Source organism: Diadema antillarum, unplaced genomic scaffold (assembly GCF_040938485.1).
Source record: "Diadema antillarum isolate AM-2024a unplaced genomic scaffold, OU_Dant_1.0 seq00000942_RagTag, whole genome shotgun sequence".
Taxonomy (NCBI): domain Eukaryota; kingdom Metazoa; phylum Echinodermata; class Echinoidea; order Diadematoida; family Diadematidae; genus Diadema; species Diadema antillarum.
Genome location: NW_027271792.1, coordinates 264675 through 282611, shown reverse-complemented (window position 1 = coordinate 282611; position 17937 = coordinate 264675). Strand labels below are relative to the sequence as shown.

General features: G+C 37.1%; 1 protein-coding gene across 1 annotated transcript in view; it reads left to right on the top strand.

Moving 5' to 3' along the window:
• Window positions 1-13708, top strand: part of LOC139741643 (uncharacterized) — a 49303-nt gene extending 35595 nt beyond the window's left edge. Inside the window, exons 3-8 of the mRNA XM_071652223.1 lie at window positions 3437-3523; window positions 4042-4190; window positions 7571-7640; window positions 11419-11564; window positions 12228-12380; window positions 13452-13708. Of these exons, the coding sequence (XP_071508324.1) occupies window positions 3437-3523; window positions 4042-4190; window positions 7571-7640; window positions 11419-11564; window positions 12228-12380; window positions 13452-13566 (720 nt within the window). The 3' untranslated portion in view covers window positions 13567-13708. The remainder of the gene's footprint in view (window positions 1-3436; window positions 3524-4041; window positions 4191-7570; window positions 7641-11418; window positions 11565-12227; window positions 12381-13451) is intronic.
• The last annotated feature ends 4229 nt before the right edge of the window (window positions 13709-17937 follow it).

Genomic DNA, 17937 nt, shown 5'->3' with positions numbered 1-17937 from the left:
GAGTTTCTGTTTGTTGATACCAGCTTCTAGCCTCAGGGATATTTGACATTATAATAACCACTTGAGGCATAGGCAGCTTGAGACATGTTCACTATACAGCTCAAAGTGTGGGATTTCCTGCTTCTACTCTTCAAAATTATATTTCACACTGGACATGTATAATATCCAGTTTTGCACTACCTATCAAAAGTTTGTTGAATTATATTGCACATCCTCAATTACATGTTAGCTATTGTAAAAGTAAACTATAGTAAGTAAACATTTGGTTGAAGTTCTGATTCATCCCGGTGACATTCAATAAAGGTACAAAATTAAATCATTTCACCTGGTCATACTGTTTTTAATTCCGAGAATGGAAATGGATCGGACGTGAAACCATTCTCGAAATTAAAAACGGTAAGTCCAGAGGAATTGATTTAATTTTGTACCTTTATAATAAGTAAATTTCAACCTAGACTTTACTCATCAAACCTTGAATGAAGAGACAAAATATAGGCCCTAATATGTTTGTGTAGTCGTGGAAAACTTCCAAACATTTAATTTCACTCATTAGGAAATCTGTAGTGCAAACTATCCAAGAATAAAATTATTATTATTTTAGAAAAGTGTGGATTAAACTGAGTGAACTGAATAATATCAGTGTTTATGTTTTGCCTAATAATTTCATTCAAAAGTGAGAAATATCCAATACTGAATGATGTAGAAAGTGAAATATTCTCTGTGCAAAACATGTCAAGGTGTAAACTGATTCAGATTATTATTCATTTAGTTGTTTATCGGCAAAATATTGCGTGATATAAGTTTCAAGTCCAGTTTCTGATTTATAAGAATTTTGAATTTACATGTCAAGGTGTGTTTTCCACATCTGAGATTAATGCACTTCACCTCAGAAAGACAAGAATATGTGGCTGTGATGTCATGAGTTTACACATCATTCAGTATTTGCTGCTTACAGGAAGGGATGTTTTGATATTACCAGTATCACTTATTTGACCAATCATGCCAGATTCATGAATGAACAAAGTCACATAGAGGCAAATATACCACTGGCAGACTACATACATGTACTTTATGTCTATTGTGATTCATTCTTCAAAAAAGCAGGAAGTCAGTATTTTTCATCAACTGGTATCATGAGTGAATTGACAAAATGCACCAGTCTATTTTGTTGTACACATGCTTTGACATACTCTGATGAACATTCATTAAACCTGAATAACTTCAACATCATTTTTGCATGCTCTTTGCTTTTGTTTTTGCTTTCTTCATCTAATCAGGCTTTTCTTATATGTTTGTTTTCATTTAATCCAGAAGGGATTGTTTCAACAATTTTCCTGTGTCAGGGCACACTAATGTTAAAGGATGTAGTTAGTGAATCCTATCAGTAGCATAAATCTAGTAGAAAAGGAAAAAGGAAATGAGCGGTTTGGCTGGATTGGTCTTTGTACAGCTTGTTGTCCTAGATGAAGAGTTCCGTGAAGGAAACAGGGGCTTCAATGCAGAAGGCTTGTGGTGAGATATTATATGACAAGGGTCAAACTTTTTTTGAGGCACATCCAGTTTTCTAGACTGATTCCATGTATGGGCAAATAGCTCAGCATGTGTCCTCAAGTTCAAGAGTACACCCATTACCCATAATTTGAACATACAGTTTGCTAAGAAACGTGTCATTGAAATAGAAGTTGTTTCAATTTGTATGCATATATTGACTCTATGTCAAGTGTTAAATAGATGAATGCTAATTTAATTTTAGTGAACCTCATACAATCACTTGATTTTATTTTATCTTTGTGTGTGTGTGTATGTGTGTGTGTGTGGGGGGGGGGGAGGGGGTAAAGGGTGGGGATGGAGTTAATGACAGATGATCCTCATCTCTCCCAGTGCAGTCAGTAACACATCCATTGAACTTTATGAGTTCTGTTGAGTATCATGATTGTTGAGTTTGTTAGGATTTTTGCTTCATTCCTTGTACACACCATGTCAGTAGAAGGAAAAGTTGATGCAGGTCACTTTCACACATGATCATTGGTTTCTTTAGATTGCCCTGTAAGTTGCCTCATCTCCCACTATGGGGGATCTTTAATGAGATTCTATTAATCTCAGCCGTATCCAATCCCAGGCACTAAACCAGGAAGATGGTGATAGAGCTGATACAGTGGGCTGGTACATGCCTCAACAGAGATATGTCAGGAATCACTGTTAAGTGCTGGAGTGTAGCATTACTGTATGGGCTGTGTACATGGATTCCTCTACTCTCATCTATGAGATCGTAGGCGTTGCTGAGTGAGATGTAGGGTTTGCCTTAAGACTGACAAGGATTATGGATGTTCTAAGAGTGATGTACAGCATCGCAAATAACATGATCTACAGTTTGAGCGTGGGACACACCAAATTCTAAGAATAGGACTATTTTAAGGATGAAATGTAGATTTGACACCATCATGATAACTTACACCTCTATAATAATCCTGATTTTTACATCTTCAGATCACTAATTGATGTCTGTCAACTTATGGTGGGCTTCTTTGGAGGGTTTTGATGTGAATCTTACGAAAGTTTTAAGAATACCTCCATTAACATAAAAGTTGATTCAACAGTTTAGAACACAAGAAAGCTATATGAGTTTGTTGAGTTTACACAGTTTCATGTGTCTGGACATAGAGCAGAAAAGGTGCATTGGTGACATAACTTGTTGAAGTCATTTTGATTTTGTCTTGTAAATGTTTTTGAAGAAAAACACACAAGACAATAAGAGTAATAAAAGAATGAAAATAAATAAAATGTATAAATATGTATAATACATTGCTTCTTGAGGTAGAATTTGTTTACACATTACTCCTGAGTGGAAATGTTCCATTTATTTTTGATTTCATGAAATCTTGATAAAATTTCATACAGCAATGGATTTCAGGAGATGCTTTGTTACACTTGACTGTATCTTTACATATAACTTGTGATCTTACACCTACTAGGTTGAATGCACCACATTTTCAAGTTGATTAGTAAATTTAGGAAAGTGATAGTGGAATGATGACAGTTACATTATCTCTGTAATATATGCAGTTCACTTTAAGAAAAATAAACTTTAGTAACAACAGTTTATCTGAATTGATTTTTTTTTTATTCAATTCTACCTCCCCCTTCTTTCTTGCATTATTTCATTGTTTCAATTCTACCTTTGATGTGAATCATGCACACAATCGAGTATTCATTGTGGTGTAAGGTGCAGTATGTTTTCTACATTTTATATCTTAGTCCATATGTTTTCTGTGGTGCAAAGCAACAGATGAATCACACTGTAGCAAATCTCAAACAGTGTTTCCATGACAGTCACCTCTCTGCATGTTATTATATTCGTGAGAAGTCACATGTCACTTTTATACTTTAAAACTGCTACATGAAGCTGATATGTTCTTATTACTCTTTGTCTTTACAGGTCTTCAAACTCAATGTCAAAAAGTCACCAAACGAGGGCTACTTCATATTCCGTCGATATACAGATTTCACTCGATTGAACAGCAAGGTAACGTCCATACAATATGCTTCATGTTCTGTGTACTTTATCGACTCATAAATAAGTATCTGGTATACATTACTTACTACATGCTGTGGCAGTGACATTTACAATTTAGTTTTTTACTTATTTCAGTATTATTTTAGGGGAAAATGTTTGTATGATTTGGTTAAAGCAGTAAGCATGGTCGTAGTGCTAGACATCATATTCATTCTTCATTTTAAAAAAAGTAAAAAAAAATATCTATATTGCAGATGATGTGCCAAGCCAAATTTCATAACCTTGCCAAAGTTTGATGCATTTCCTGAAATAGAAGTTGTATCTGCATTTCCAAGTTGAACAGTTTAAATCTATAATCCACCCCAGAGCTTTAGAGGTTATGCATAGCTTAAATTTGTCTGCCAAAATTCCAGAATGGAAACATGCTTAATTCATGACCTCCTTTGTTGAAGATAGTGTGTCATTGCACTGTGGCCTCACAGCAGGCATTCTCACAGTTGACCACTTTATTTTTCTCTTTTATCCAGCTAAAAATCCTCTTCCCTGGGTTCCGGCTCTCTCTACCCCCCAAGAGATGGTTTGGTAATAACTTTGACCCCATCTTCTTAGAGGATCGCACCCTTGGTCTCCAGGCATTCATTAACAACATCACAGGTCACAAGGATGTCCGCACCAGGTACACCTGACCACTCTCTCTGCCCCATCAGTTTCTTTGCTCCAACACTGTATCTAGAAGCATTCATCTAGCAAACTAGGGAAATCCAATAGTGAAAGATTCATGTTAGGGGACGTGGCTAGGGAGTAGAAGTGAGAAATAGAGCCGCTGAAGGTAAAGGCCAAGTAGATTATGAAGCATGCTCTCATTAGATTAACTGATTTCAGTTTGATAAATCATGACTACAGGATGACTCAAATGAGAGAAAAAAGCAACAGTGTTTTATAATATGATGTCCCAGATTTGAAATTCTGCCTAGCTGCATGTTCTGAACACCAATGTGATTCTAAAAATATTCATGTATGAGACAAAATATGTGTGGTAATCCCTGATTTTCATGGATTAAAATTGAATTTGAAAGGCTCACTAGCACAGACCAGTATAAACTCTAGGTTCTTGTGTCTCCTTGGCAGAACGCATGCCCGTTCTCTCAGAGCATTTTTATGATGATGTTTTAAACTGATGTCATGCGATTCATCAATTTTCACAGTGCTGGCATTGAATCATTTATTGAATGTCTTCATTCTTGAAATGGGCAATTAGAACAGAATATGTGAAACTTACCGTAAAGATGATGTAAATAATTAATGAATAGAAAGAAGTTTCTAAAGTATACATAGACTGAAGTTTATCATGTGATGTTTTGCTGCCTCTATCTAACTGAACAAGCCAGTTAACATATCAGTGAAGTTGTGTGTGATTTGGGAACCACTAGTACACAAAGTGGTTATTTTGCTCCTTCGCCTACTGGGGATCCCTTTTTGTTTTACACATTTTACATTATGATAAATCTCCTCAAACTTATACTTTCTTTAGTTAATTAAGGATTTTTTGGCCAATTTATGATAATATGAACGTAGAACCCTGATGTTTGTGTTGTGAAGATGAGCTCTTCTCCAGACTTTTTTTTTTTTTTGTAACTAGAGACACTTTACTCTGATATTGATAAATGTTTCCTTTCACCAACCTTCTTCCGTCATAAGATAGTGTAAGAAAAATAGAGGAAGTTCCGGATTTTTTCGTTTGTTGTTGATTTGGTAAGCCTTTATAAATCTTAATCTTGAACATGAATCATTGACTGTTAAAAGTACTTTTACAGTGGAAAAGAAAAAAAAACTTTGACTGATCTACACTTTTGCTCTCATAAACTCTACTTCCTTTTTTCAGATCTTGAGAGAGAAGTTGTTGGAAGTACTTAATTCAGGGGGTAAATCTTGGGTAACCTCTCAGGAATGTGAGTGAGCTTCTTAGCTATACAAATCCTGCTTTGATGAGGGACGAGATCTCTCAAGCGTGAAGAGAGAGAAAAGATTTTTGTGGAACCAGAAGGACGAAATACCAGGAATATTTTATAGTATATCTTCCCTTTAAGACCAGAGCTCGTCAGTAGAGGAAGATTAAGATTTTCCATACTTCAAGTGAAACCCGATCTGCTAACTACACTCTAATACTGGGAATTCATCATATCAATGTATTTTTGTTTTTAGTTATGCAAAAGATAAAAAAAGCAAGTAAAATAAAGGATTTGAGGACACAATAATTTTGTGTTCCCTACCTAATGAAATGCCATGCACTGTACATCAAGGAACCTTACAGGAGAGTCATGTTTAGGACAAGATATTTCAGTTCCAGTTTTCATTTGATGATTCTTTGAGTGAGGTTAAAATCAAGAGTACATGATGTAGATAGGGTTTCAAATCTGTTACATTTTTTTTCTTCTTTTTACTAAAGAGATCAGAATGTCAAACATGTGGGGGAGAGAATCGGGAATGGGTTTCAGCTTTCATCCAAATTTGGTAAGAAGCAGAGAAAGAGTGAAGTCTAAGGGATCAGACCTGATTTAGAGCCAGACCTAGGATGTATCCTCTGTCTGGGTGAAGAGGATTTCAGGATATCATGGTGGAAACAAAGAAGGAGACCATGACTCAGACATTTTCCTTTTTTATGTTACATGTAATTCTGTAACAAACTAATGTACATAATGATTATGTAGTCAAGGTTTTAGTGATTAGAGTTAAATGCTATTCTTCCCAGGAAGTTAAAGTTGTGTTTGTTGACTTTCCAGTCATTTCAGTGTTGATGACAAAGTTCAGTTCTCTGCCGTGTAAGCCATGATGTAATCTTTTGGCTTCATATCTCTAAAACTTGGAAGCATTCAGTGGGGGAGCATGTGAGTAAATTTGCCCAGACTGCTTTCAGGGCTAACTATGGTATTCTTTCTTGACACACTGTTTGGATGAAGGCAATATGGTATGTTCATACAATTTTCAAAATTGGATTGACGGAGCTAAACTTTAAACCATGGAGAAGTCATTATAATCCAGGGCACAAAAAAAAAAAACAGAAATCACATCCTGCTATCTGTCTCTTTCTTTCCTCTGGTTGACCTGGGACAAGTTATGATAAGTTTATTGACAGTAATGAGAGGGGAATGATGCTAACTACAAAACGTGAGGTGTGTGTGTATCTTTGTGCATTACTGGAGAAATCCTTTGTGTGCATTGGAGAATCAACCAGTGAAAGCTTTACAGCAGTAAGCTCTTAAAATACAATGTGTGGATTATATAATCTAGGCTTTCATTATCTGCCTTAAAGGAGCTCTTATACTGAATATAAAGTAAATACTACAGATGACATGTAGGCCTACCTGTTAACAGTATCACTGTATGGAGTGAGGTCTTTAACGTTCACCTTTTTGCTCCCGAGTTGAATTTGATCCTGAAAAAAAAAATGCCCCCAAAAGTCCCTTATCAGTTCACATGATCAGTTAACTCACAGATGTGGAACTGTAACAAGAAAAAAATCATTCAAAACAAAAACCCAAAATCAACTACAAAACCCAGTTGTGTTCAAATTTCCACTAATTTCTCTTTTGTCTTCCTGGGTATCCTAACAAGTGTACTAATGTGTCCTGTCTTATGTGTACAGTATAAGATGATTTTTTTAAAATCTTTTTTTGTGTGGATAGATTGCTGTTTATTAAGATTCCAAAATGTCATGTGGATGTGAAGTTCCTTGAAACCATGATTCAGTGCTGAAATAAAAGACAATAGTTGAGCACTTTATTTTGTACTTCATGGTTTGTAATAACGATCAATCACAGTACTCACAGGTACTCCACTCGCGTGTAGTTCTGTCACAGTGTTTATATCTTATATTATCCCCTCTGAATATAACAAGAATCCTTTACTGTAGGCTAGCACCTATCCAGTCATGTGATGTAGCTGTCAGGTTTGTGTGACCTCACGTATAGTGTAGGTACCCTACATTCTTCAGAGTGTCTAGTGAATCAATCTGTATACATCATGGTTGACATTTGTGTTGTATGTCTTATGTTACAGTGGTCCAGTCAGGGAGTTCCTGTGCCTTAACGACCCGCCGGGACCTCATGATAGTCTTGAAGAAAGTCGGGTAGGTACCAGTCGCTGATAGCATCACATTTGACATCAGTCTGATTATATCTTTTGTGTGTCCCACCCCCTTCCTTCTTACTGAGTCCTTTTATCATCTCATGTCTTCCATCCTGTAACCACCCTTTCTCTGCTAATCCTCTTTACATTGACCTTTACACTTTCCACTAGACTACACCCTTTTGCTTTAATTTCATGGTTTATTTCCTACTAATATTCCATGTTAAACCATTTGAATTGATCATGTCATTAGCCACTATTGTCAGCTGTTGTGTGTAGGTACAGTCTCTTCTACGCTTTGGCTTATCTCTTCTGTTTATCTTCTTTCTTTGTTCATGTTGTCCTCTTCAAATGAAGTCATTCTTGTGTAAAGGTCAACTTGACCCTAGCTGCATTGTCCACTCACTCAAAGCTCCCTAGATCTGGATTAAGCACCTACTGGTAATCAATATTCAGACATGTAGTGAAGCCAAAGTCTTAATCTCCTGTCCTCTGACATAGTTTGAGCTCCTAGAGCGTTGGCTCTGCTCAATGTCAATTTCATTTTTATTCTCCTGCTTTAGACAGCCACTTCCTCCATCCTCTCTCCAATCCACACACTTGAAAACCATCTACTCCTGATACACTATATAGGCTGGTAAACATAGAAAATAGATTGTTGAATTGAGAAATGATTTGAATTCATCTTATATATATATATTACACCAATTGGACCCTGTTTTATGAAGAGTTAGAATTGATTATATATTTGATTTCAACTGTAAGTCTATGGGAAATTTATAATAAATTTTATCTTTTGATAAAACAGAGCCCTAGTCATGTAAATGTGCCACTTGAAATCAAATACACTTGTTTAGTGGTGATATTGAACGATAAGCTGCCCAGGCCACCTACTGTCCATACGTGTGGCTCTTTCAATCTCCTCTTTGTAAGGCGTTCTGATTTATTCTGTCTGAATAACGTGAGTGAGAAATGGTAAATCTTGCCAGGAATTCACTCCCTGCTGTCTGAGAAGGACTCCTATTAAAGTTAAGCGTCAGTCAACCTGTCACAGTGTGGTCACATTATATCCAAGAGGGAAGCAAACAGGATCTCAGTCTTGCCAACAACCTGTGACTCACACCACTGCTTGTCCCCTGATGTTTTAAAGACATACACCTGTACCTCGATAAGTCTTCTGATGTCTTTAAGACATTTACTCCTGTACCATAGTAGTCTCCACAATATTTCATACCTCTTAACTGACTTGCTGCTTATGGTTTCTCCGTACACAATCCCCCCCCCCCCCCCCCGCCATTTTAAAAATTACTGTATTTGGTCAGCGTGTATTTATGTATTCATTGTCATTGCTTAGATGTTTTAGAAAATTTCATCAAGTTTATGCCATGAACAATTTCTAGCTTGCTGTCTGTGAATTCCTTGATGATTTTGTTCCGTGTTCTCTTACCTAACCCTGCAAATTGCTTTAAGTGTATAGTCCTTGGGTTCACACACCTCTGACATTATCAACATCACCACCATGTCCAAGAAAAACATCATTTGTCATTACCTATAGGATGTTCATCCTATGTATTTAGATAACTGGGAGAATATGAACAGAAATGAATATATCTGAGGAGGAATCTGTTCACCCCTTAGAGGTGCTTTACAGAGACCACAAGGAAATCACCCCGGCTGCTATTTTAGGCAACATAATTCACCCCTAACCACTCTCTATGCTTGAGTACAAGTCACTGAGCTCTGAAATCACATCCTATCGGATGCTATTGCTCCAGGCAGGAAGAAACACTGTTTTAGCAACCTGATGGGACTATGGGAATTAAATCTCTTTTTCTTATCTTTGCTCAGGAATATGTACGACTTGTTCCCTCCTTAGTCCTTACACAGTCTGTGACTATTCTTGGGGCAAATTGAAACTAAATCTGAAATAGCTTTCCCCTGGGTTCATCCAGAAAATTTGTGGATTTCTTGAGGTTGGTAGTTTTGAGATAGATTTTTGTCAACATTGGGATAATGCCTAGTGGTGGATTACTTTGTGTATCTGTAACTGTGCATCAGTAGGCTACATGTACTTGGAAAGAATGAATAGGGTTAGAACATGGAAAGATGGTTGTTGGGATGTAAGCCTCCATCTGTAGATGACAAACATTTCTATGGAGTGTTGCCATTGAGGTATTAGACTGGCCTCCAGGCAAGCTTGTGATTCACTCCTCACTAGAAGGAAGGTTGACAGCCTGTGACGAGTCACCTCTTACTCCTTCTCACTCACCACAATGTTCACTCATCTGAACCACTGAGCACGCTAAGCCAAACCTAAATTAAATTCATCAAAATTTGCTGAGGAGACAGAATTATTGCATTTTCCAGCTTTTCATTCAGTCTGGACGAGTCTTCCAGATGTTAGGATCAGACATGGATGACGTCAAATTCAATCTTTCAGAGTAATGAACATAAAGAGAGATAATCCCTATTTATAATGACATCTTTTATGAATGTAGAAAAGAGATAGGTGTCTTTGTGGCTTATGATATCAAAATATATGGCCTTTAATTCATAGAATTATGTGATTCATAGTTATGTGTGAAATGTATTCATGTCAAGAATATTTGTTGCATTTCTGCTGAATTGAATTAAATTTGTTTTCATATTTGACATAATGAGTTACATTGTAGATAAGCTAGCCATAAATTACTGTACTTTGTCAATCCCCCCCTAAAAAATGTATACACATGATAGTCATAATGGTAACTAGTTAATATCTAGGTTGTACAAATACTAAAGAAGTATGACAGGACATCAAAACAACACAAAAGGTGGAAATGTGCATTCATTGAGCAATCAGGGCTTGCTGTAGGAAATTTAGCTGCAGATTTGATATTGAATTCTGAGAGCACCATAGCTAGGTCTGGACTGTGCTCATCAACATATCAAAAAGTTAGGCAGAGTGGGACAGTGGTACCACAACAATATGATTCATAAGGCATTGTAAGCCTATCATTTTTCTCATAGATATCCATTCAGTACAAGCTCTTTTGAATTGCATTTAAAGGAATATGAAAATGAGCAGCTTGCTCTGTGTGAAACCCCCTTGATTGTTGTGTGATATTTTCATACCAAACGTTTTCATTTTTTTTTTGTACATACAGGTGTGTAGATACTTATATTATAACCATTGACTGATTTTTTTGTACATGCATCTCACATGTTGGCTTGATCTTAACCCGTTGAGGGTGGTTTGATTTTGCTGCAACATGCATTTCCCATAGACACTTGCCCGAGTAATATCGGGACTTGTCCTCGACCCTACATTGCAATACAAATGAGAACTCCTACTCATAATAGGGAGCTTTAGATTTGTGGCACGGATGTTTGAGATGACACTTGAGCTGGACGTTCTCCTCTTCCCTGCATCACGTTGAAAAATTGCTTTAGATTACGCTGAGATGCAACCTATAAGAAATAAGATGGCACCCCCATATGATCGGTGCATGAAGTAGCTCTCTACGTCGTGAATTGAGTGGACGTAAAAAAAGCACAGAACGCGTAGTGAAAACTCAGACCGTTCGAGCTATAAATAGATCGACTTTGATGCACGATTCTGCGCATGCTCAGAACAGGTTTTTTTCCCCTCTGAACGTCCCTATCGCCAAGATCTAAAGCTCCCTATTGATGGTTTTATGTGTCCATGTCAGTCCAACACACTGTGGCTGTAGCCTTGTTGGTGTGTAGAAAATGAAACCTGGAGTTGATGTTGTCTTCATCATTTTCTGTAAACCCAGGTGATGGTAGACAACTTGGAGGAACTAGTCTACAATCTGAGGAGAGATGTAGCGGAGAGGGACAGGATGCTGAAGAAAAAGGATGATGAGATTTCCAGGCTGAAAGCAAGACTACAAGAACTACAGAATCCAGAACTTCCATTGGAGTAAGTAGTACTGAGGAACATTCCATTATTGGTAAAGGGGTTTTATTACCATCAGAGGGAATCAGTGGAAACCTATTCTTTGGCTCTCACTGTACAGAAGATAGTGTATAGTATAGTGTAGGTCCTTTCATGTTTTTGAACATATTTGTAGGGTTTGTAATGTGCTTTCACATTAAAAGGAAATTGTCTCCCAAATATTGTCATATTTTTTCCAAAACTGAAATTAGTATTGAATTACTAATGATGTTGCAGGAAGTAAGTCATGATACAGAAGATGATATCTTATTGTTGCCAGTGGAATATTATTGAGTAGACACATTGGCCTGAATTCACGAAGGTGGTACAATCTTGTCCATGGTTTAAACAATGGACAAAGACCATGAGGCGCCAAGTGTTGCATGGAATATTTCGTTATGAAATCAGTCACTTCGTCAACGAAATGAACATTTTGTTGACAAAATGATAATTTCGTAAACAAAATGTTCATTTCATAACGAAATATTCCATGCGACATTCGGCGCCCCATGGTCTTTGTCCAGGGTTTAAACCATGGAAAAGATTGTACCACCTTCGTAAATTCGGGCCATTATCATTATAATAATGAATATATTTCCTCATTGGGAGACTTGATTGACACACAGTGCTGGTCTTCTATGATTGTAGGACAGAGAGAGTTGGGACAGACCAAGAGAGTGAGAGTAGTACAGTGGAAGGAGATCGTCGCTCATGTGTGGAGGCAGACCTGATGGATCATGGGATACCTGACGGTCATGATGAGGGTACCCCTGAAACAACAGATTCTCCACTCAAAGTCAGGTACATTACTGGTTTATTTGATGCAATGTACGGTGAAAGAAATAGTATGTAGTTTACTGGAGTTTGTAGAATCTTTAGAGGAAAAGTTGGGCTGTTCAGTTTGATATCTTTTATAATGATGTGACATCCCGCTGAGCAATTATACAATTTGGTGAGGCTGTATGTTTGATAGCTGCCAACAAATGGTGTTGTGATAAAATCAGCAAACAAATGTAAAAGTGGCTTCATTAGTATTAGACTTGTATGGTCTGGTATTATATGAATAATAGCAGTGTCTGCCATCAGGATTTTTAGCTATTGTTGGGAGGCTGACAATCTTGCATTTTTCAACCATTGATACTTTTGTGGGAGCTCACATTGTTATGTGTAAACTGTTGAGGCACTGAATGGCAAAATTGAAGCAAACCGTAATTTCCAGAGTTTCACCAGCATCCTTTGTATTGTGACTACTATGCCAAATACTCCCTTGAGATAGCATTGTGTATTCAAAAGACAGTTTGATTCATTCTAATCTGAAAAAGTATGCATGTGTAATCATCCTTCTCAACATGTACTAGTGTACAGTGTAGGTGGCACTTTTATTTTATGATTGCTGCTAGATTTTCAGTAAGTTGACACAACAGATGATCAGCAGATTACTGTTAAAGTATCTTCAGCTAGCACTGATCCATTCTTCTGCTGTCATGATTTATAGCCAAGTAGTTGCTAGTCATGCTTATGTTTAGTTTTGTTCCAACAGCTTGAAGTGCTGGCATGAAGTAATCAATTAGGATTATTTGTCTTGTTATCTACAGAGTGCATCACTCTCTTCTTTTCTCCTCTATCAGGTGTGAGAAATCTAAACTATGTCTGTTTATCCACTCAAGACACCTGCTACCTACTCTAGGATGATGTCTTTGTAATAGATGCAACTGTTTGGTGAATTGTTTCCACATAATACCTGTCATGTGTCTTACCCCCTTCCCTCCCCATGGCTGTTGTTGCTGTCAGTCTGTCCATCTGTTTGTCTGTTCAGCTGTCTGTGTGTAACTCTCTACTAATCTGTCATCATATCTCTCCTTTGCCTGACAGCATCGAGACCCTTGGTAAAGTGCCAGTGAAATGTGGTGGAATGAATGGAGACAGGGAGGTTGTTGCCGTGGCAATCAGCCAGTCAGTCACACCTGCTGGAGGTGAGTCAAGATGACATCACACACAAGAGGAACCAGGAGGCAGCAGCATGGTTTCTTTGTGGAAAAGTTACATTCTTCCTTTCCGGGATGTGATGGACTGTGAGGACTGAAATTTGCAGATATTTGCCGCAGTAGTCCCATGTTAGCAAATTTGAATGGGATGAGAAATTAGTTGCCTGTCTGTCTCTTTCTTTTGATAAGTTAAGTGCAAAAGCCTGAGGCAAGCTCTGCTTCTGGTATCTTTATCTGCTAAATGCCACTCATTATAGATTAATTGGTCACATGCATGAAAACACAGTTCAGATTTCATTTTGCTGTCATTCTATGGCTTTGGCTCTGTAGGTGTATAATATGTGATGTGTATCTATAGATGTGAACTGATACCCTGGTGGAAGCTCCTCAAGTAACATGAGTGAAGCTCAGTTGATCTACGTGTGTCATTTTAGCAGGGTAGTTCTACACCTTTTTCCTCCAAGCTGGGGTTTACATGAAAATGTGGATTTTGATGAATAACTTTATGGAATGAAAGACTACTTTTGAAGAGTGGTCCAGTCTTTCTTTTTATTTTGCCTTTAGTTTGTGAACCCTCACTTTGTTTTATTCACTGATTGACACATCAAGTGGATTAGCACAGATGTTTGGAAACTATACTACCTGTCAGTGAATAAAAATCACTGAATCCCTCTGATCCTTGTAATCTTACCATGGCCTTCCTGGTGGACTAAGACATTATTAGGCCTGAGTGGGCTGTCTAGCTGAAGGTTAGTTTTCTGGGATTAACCAACTACTAATGAAAAGCTGTACAAGTTATTATTAAGTACCTTGGCGCATTTGAGGTTAAATCTTCCATTCCTCATTTTGACCAGGATGACTTCCCTGTATGCAAGCAAAAGCTTGAAGTTAGTATAAAAGAAGATGTCAAAATAGTTTGATATCACTAGTCAAAGACTTAAAAACAGTGGGGAAAAAAACCACAGTGAGAATGTCTATAGTGCTACAAAGAAACTGGAAATTAACGAAAAGGCATTTAAGTTATGTTATTGTGTGCCTATAAAATGTCATCTCTGAATGACATTCCATCAAAAATTGTGTCAAAAAAATATGAATTAAAGCATCAGAGACCTTTTTCAATACAGTAGCAGTGAAACAATTGTAGAGTTTCTTCCTTTGGATTGCAGCACAAAATACAACTCAGCTGGTGAACATACTTCTCTGAGGAATGAGATACTCAGACTAATGTCATATCTATAACAGGAGACAAACCACAGGAAGGTAGAAATGATAAGCCTTAGTGACATTTTGGCTCATTCATGTCTTATGTCATGGAGTGAAGTGATTCATTAGTCATGCTAATCAGGACAATTGTTTGGAGAATTGACAAAAGATTAGATGATGACATTGTCACACCAATATGAAGATAGGAGCAGCCATGCACAATATAGCAAGGCTTAGTGTGTGCAATGACTCGATTAGAATGTGTATGCCAAAAACTATACCAACTACTTAAATAAATGTGCATCAGGGTAAGATGTGTGCTCATTTTTCGGTATTCGGAGACTGTACCTGGAGGCACAACTCACTAATTTGAAATGATGTAAGGTAAAAGGATGTTGCCTGATAAAGGGGGTGTGTCATGTTGTCATGACATTCCAGGAAGTATTAAGATATAATTTATTATTTTTTGATTGAGTTTTTTTCTCATTTACAAATACCTTTGACAATCTCCAAGCATCAGCAATGAACATCTGGTATCACATTGCGTTGAATAGGATACCAGAAACTATTGTCATCATAGGGCCATGCCATGTATGGTGTGAGCTGAAATGAAAGGCAGTATGTCACCCTCTTCGTGACATTATTTCTGCATTCCATGAAAGAATGTAATCCAAAACGATTACTGTTGTGATTTATAGATCAAATGATCAAACGCTATTCACCAGCTCTTAATTGTTTACCATTTTAAATTGTTAGGTGTCAGATATCCAAGAGTCTGTCAAAAGTAGAGTTTGTACTGAATTTGTGTAGGTCAGTATTGTTCAAGTTATATTGTGAATCAGTTACTCATAGGAATTTCCAGTTCATTGCATAGTTTGCAGTGACAGGGCTAAGGCGGTGGTCCCGACAATTGCATTACTTCAACATGCACACTGCAGTAGATGCTCCAATGTTGGACGCTAGATAAGTACAGTGGTTTGAGGGGAAAATGGCTTTTAATACAGTACACATTGGACAGACTGATACAGAGGATATTGACAAACCAAGGACATGTGACAAGCTTATTTACTGTATTAAGCTACCTTGCATTTTAGAGGTAAATGTAGAGCATGTAGGAGGGAATCTGACTGTAAAATCTGGGAAAGATGGAAAGAATTTTGTGGTGTGATTATCTTTTTGAGTACTTTGCTTATTTGTATGTTGTTTTCTGATGAAAGATGATCATTTTAAAATCAAATCCCAAGCAAATCAAAAGCTGTGATATTTATTTTACAAGGTACTGAAGCTGCTACACTTACATTCTTCATCAGAGTATATCAGATGATTTAGCTTACAGCTTCTGTAATGAACACATGATTACCTTCAAAAATAGGGGAATGTAGGATAAATATTACTGTAGAACACAATATTTTTGTGACATGAAATTTTCACGAATTGGAGCCGACGGCCTTTTTCGTGACATGAATTTTTTTGTGAGTTGCCGCTAACATTCAATGCAGATAGTGTAGACATGAACTTTCACATGTATTTTATTTTCACAAATCTTGGCTCTTATGAAATTCGCAAAATTAAAATGCATGCGAACATTGCTCACTTTACAGTATGCAGACTGTCTCGAAAAGTCTGTGATGGTGGTCAATGACATTGTAGGCAAAATCATCCGAATTTTATTTCTGTAATGTTCAAATCTGTATTTACAGGATATTACCAAAAAAAAAAAGAAAAAAAGAATGTTTTCCCTCGTGCTGAAATAGGCATTTGAGCAAGCTTCCTATATCATATAAGAGGCAGGTACCCATTCACTTTGTAACTTGCCCCAAAGTGAATTTTAGTTGTCCTGGGCAACGATGCAAGAGAGTTTGCAGCACCCAATTGTAGATTGCTCTCTGAACTTAAGCAAAATATGTGACCGAGATTTATGTGTGCAATGGACCATTGCTCACATTGCCTGGTTGCCTTACTGACTCCTGTTTATTTCATGCAACCATGCTTTGATATTAAAAGTGCTTTAAAATTCCATCAGTGGTTCCTTTCTGTAGACTTTGTATCTGACATACTGTGAAGGAAAGAGCTCTGGTAAAGTCATTCAGTTTGTAGCTATAAAAGCAGCAAGGATATTTAACCTTTGAAGAAAAAATCATTTCAAATCCGTGGCAAGATGATCAAATGATCCATTACCTATACTTTTACGAAAAGCAAGTTTTGTGACAAATTGTAATGTAGTATATAACACTCCGTGTATTTCTCAGTGACTACCATACTACAGCACTAGTATGGAAAACAGCAAAGGTGTGTATGGTCAAGTCATTGTCATGTCTTGACTGGTCTCAATTATGTCATGTGTCAGTGTGAAACCACATACTTGGTGCTGGTTTCAGCTGGACTTCTAAAGAGATTTTCATAGTCATGTGTGATTTTAGTAACTCGGAATATTCTCCTGTAATTAAGGTGATAGATTTGTGCTTCTGGATGTAATATCAACAAGAAATGTTTCACAAGTTTATCAGATGTACTTACTGTATTGTTAGGATAACATGTCTGAAATATGCTGGTAACTTGTTTGCTGACGGCATAGGTATTTAATATGTTCAGTGTAGGTGTACAAAGATACTGACATACATGAGGCCCACATGTGTGGAAAGCGTATAAGAAAATGATTTTGTGGTAGGATGGGTCTAGTTGCTAACAGCAAATTTACTGATGTGCTTGAAATCATAACTGTTACTTATGTATTGCTATGTTTTAGTGTACATACGAGTGTGTTTGTTTTATGTGTTATGTAGAGTGTTTCAGTTTGATTTTGAGTGTGGGGTGTTCCTTAGGGACTCCAAGCCATACTGATCAATTGATTTTGTAAATAATCATGGAAATAAGGCTTGCCATTTGCAATGATGTATTTAATAGAAAGGCAAATAGATATGTGAACAGATGGGAGAGAAAGAGAGAGAGTGAGAGAGAGAGAGAGAGAGTGAGAGAGAGATGGAAAGAAAGTGGGTCTTATGTGAAAAAAATACGTACATTGCACATGAGTAGTTGTACGGTGTTCATTTAGATGCAATTGCAAACTTCAATTTGATAATGTGTACCAAAGTTCGCTTTTACATAGCATTGTTTGAATCAAATTATTTTACAATGGTGAAATTTTCATGAGGCTTTCGAATCATTTAATG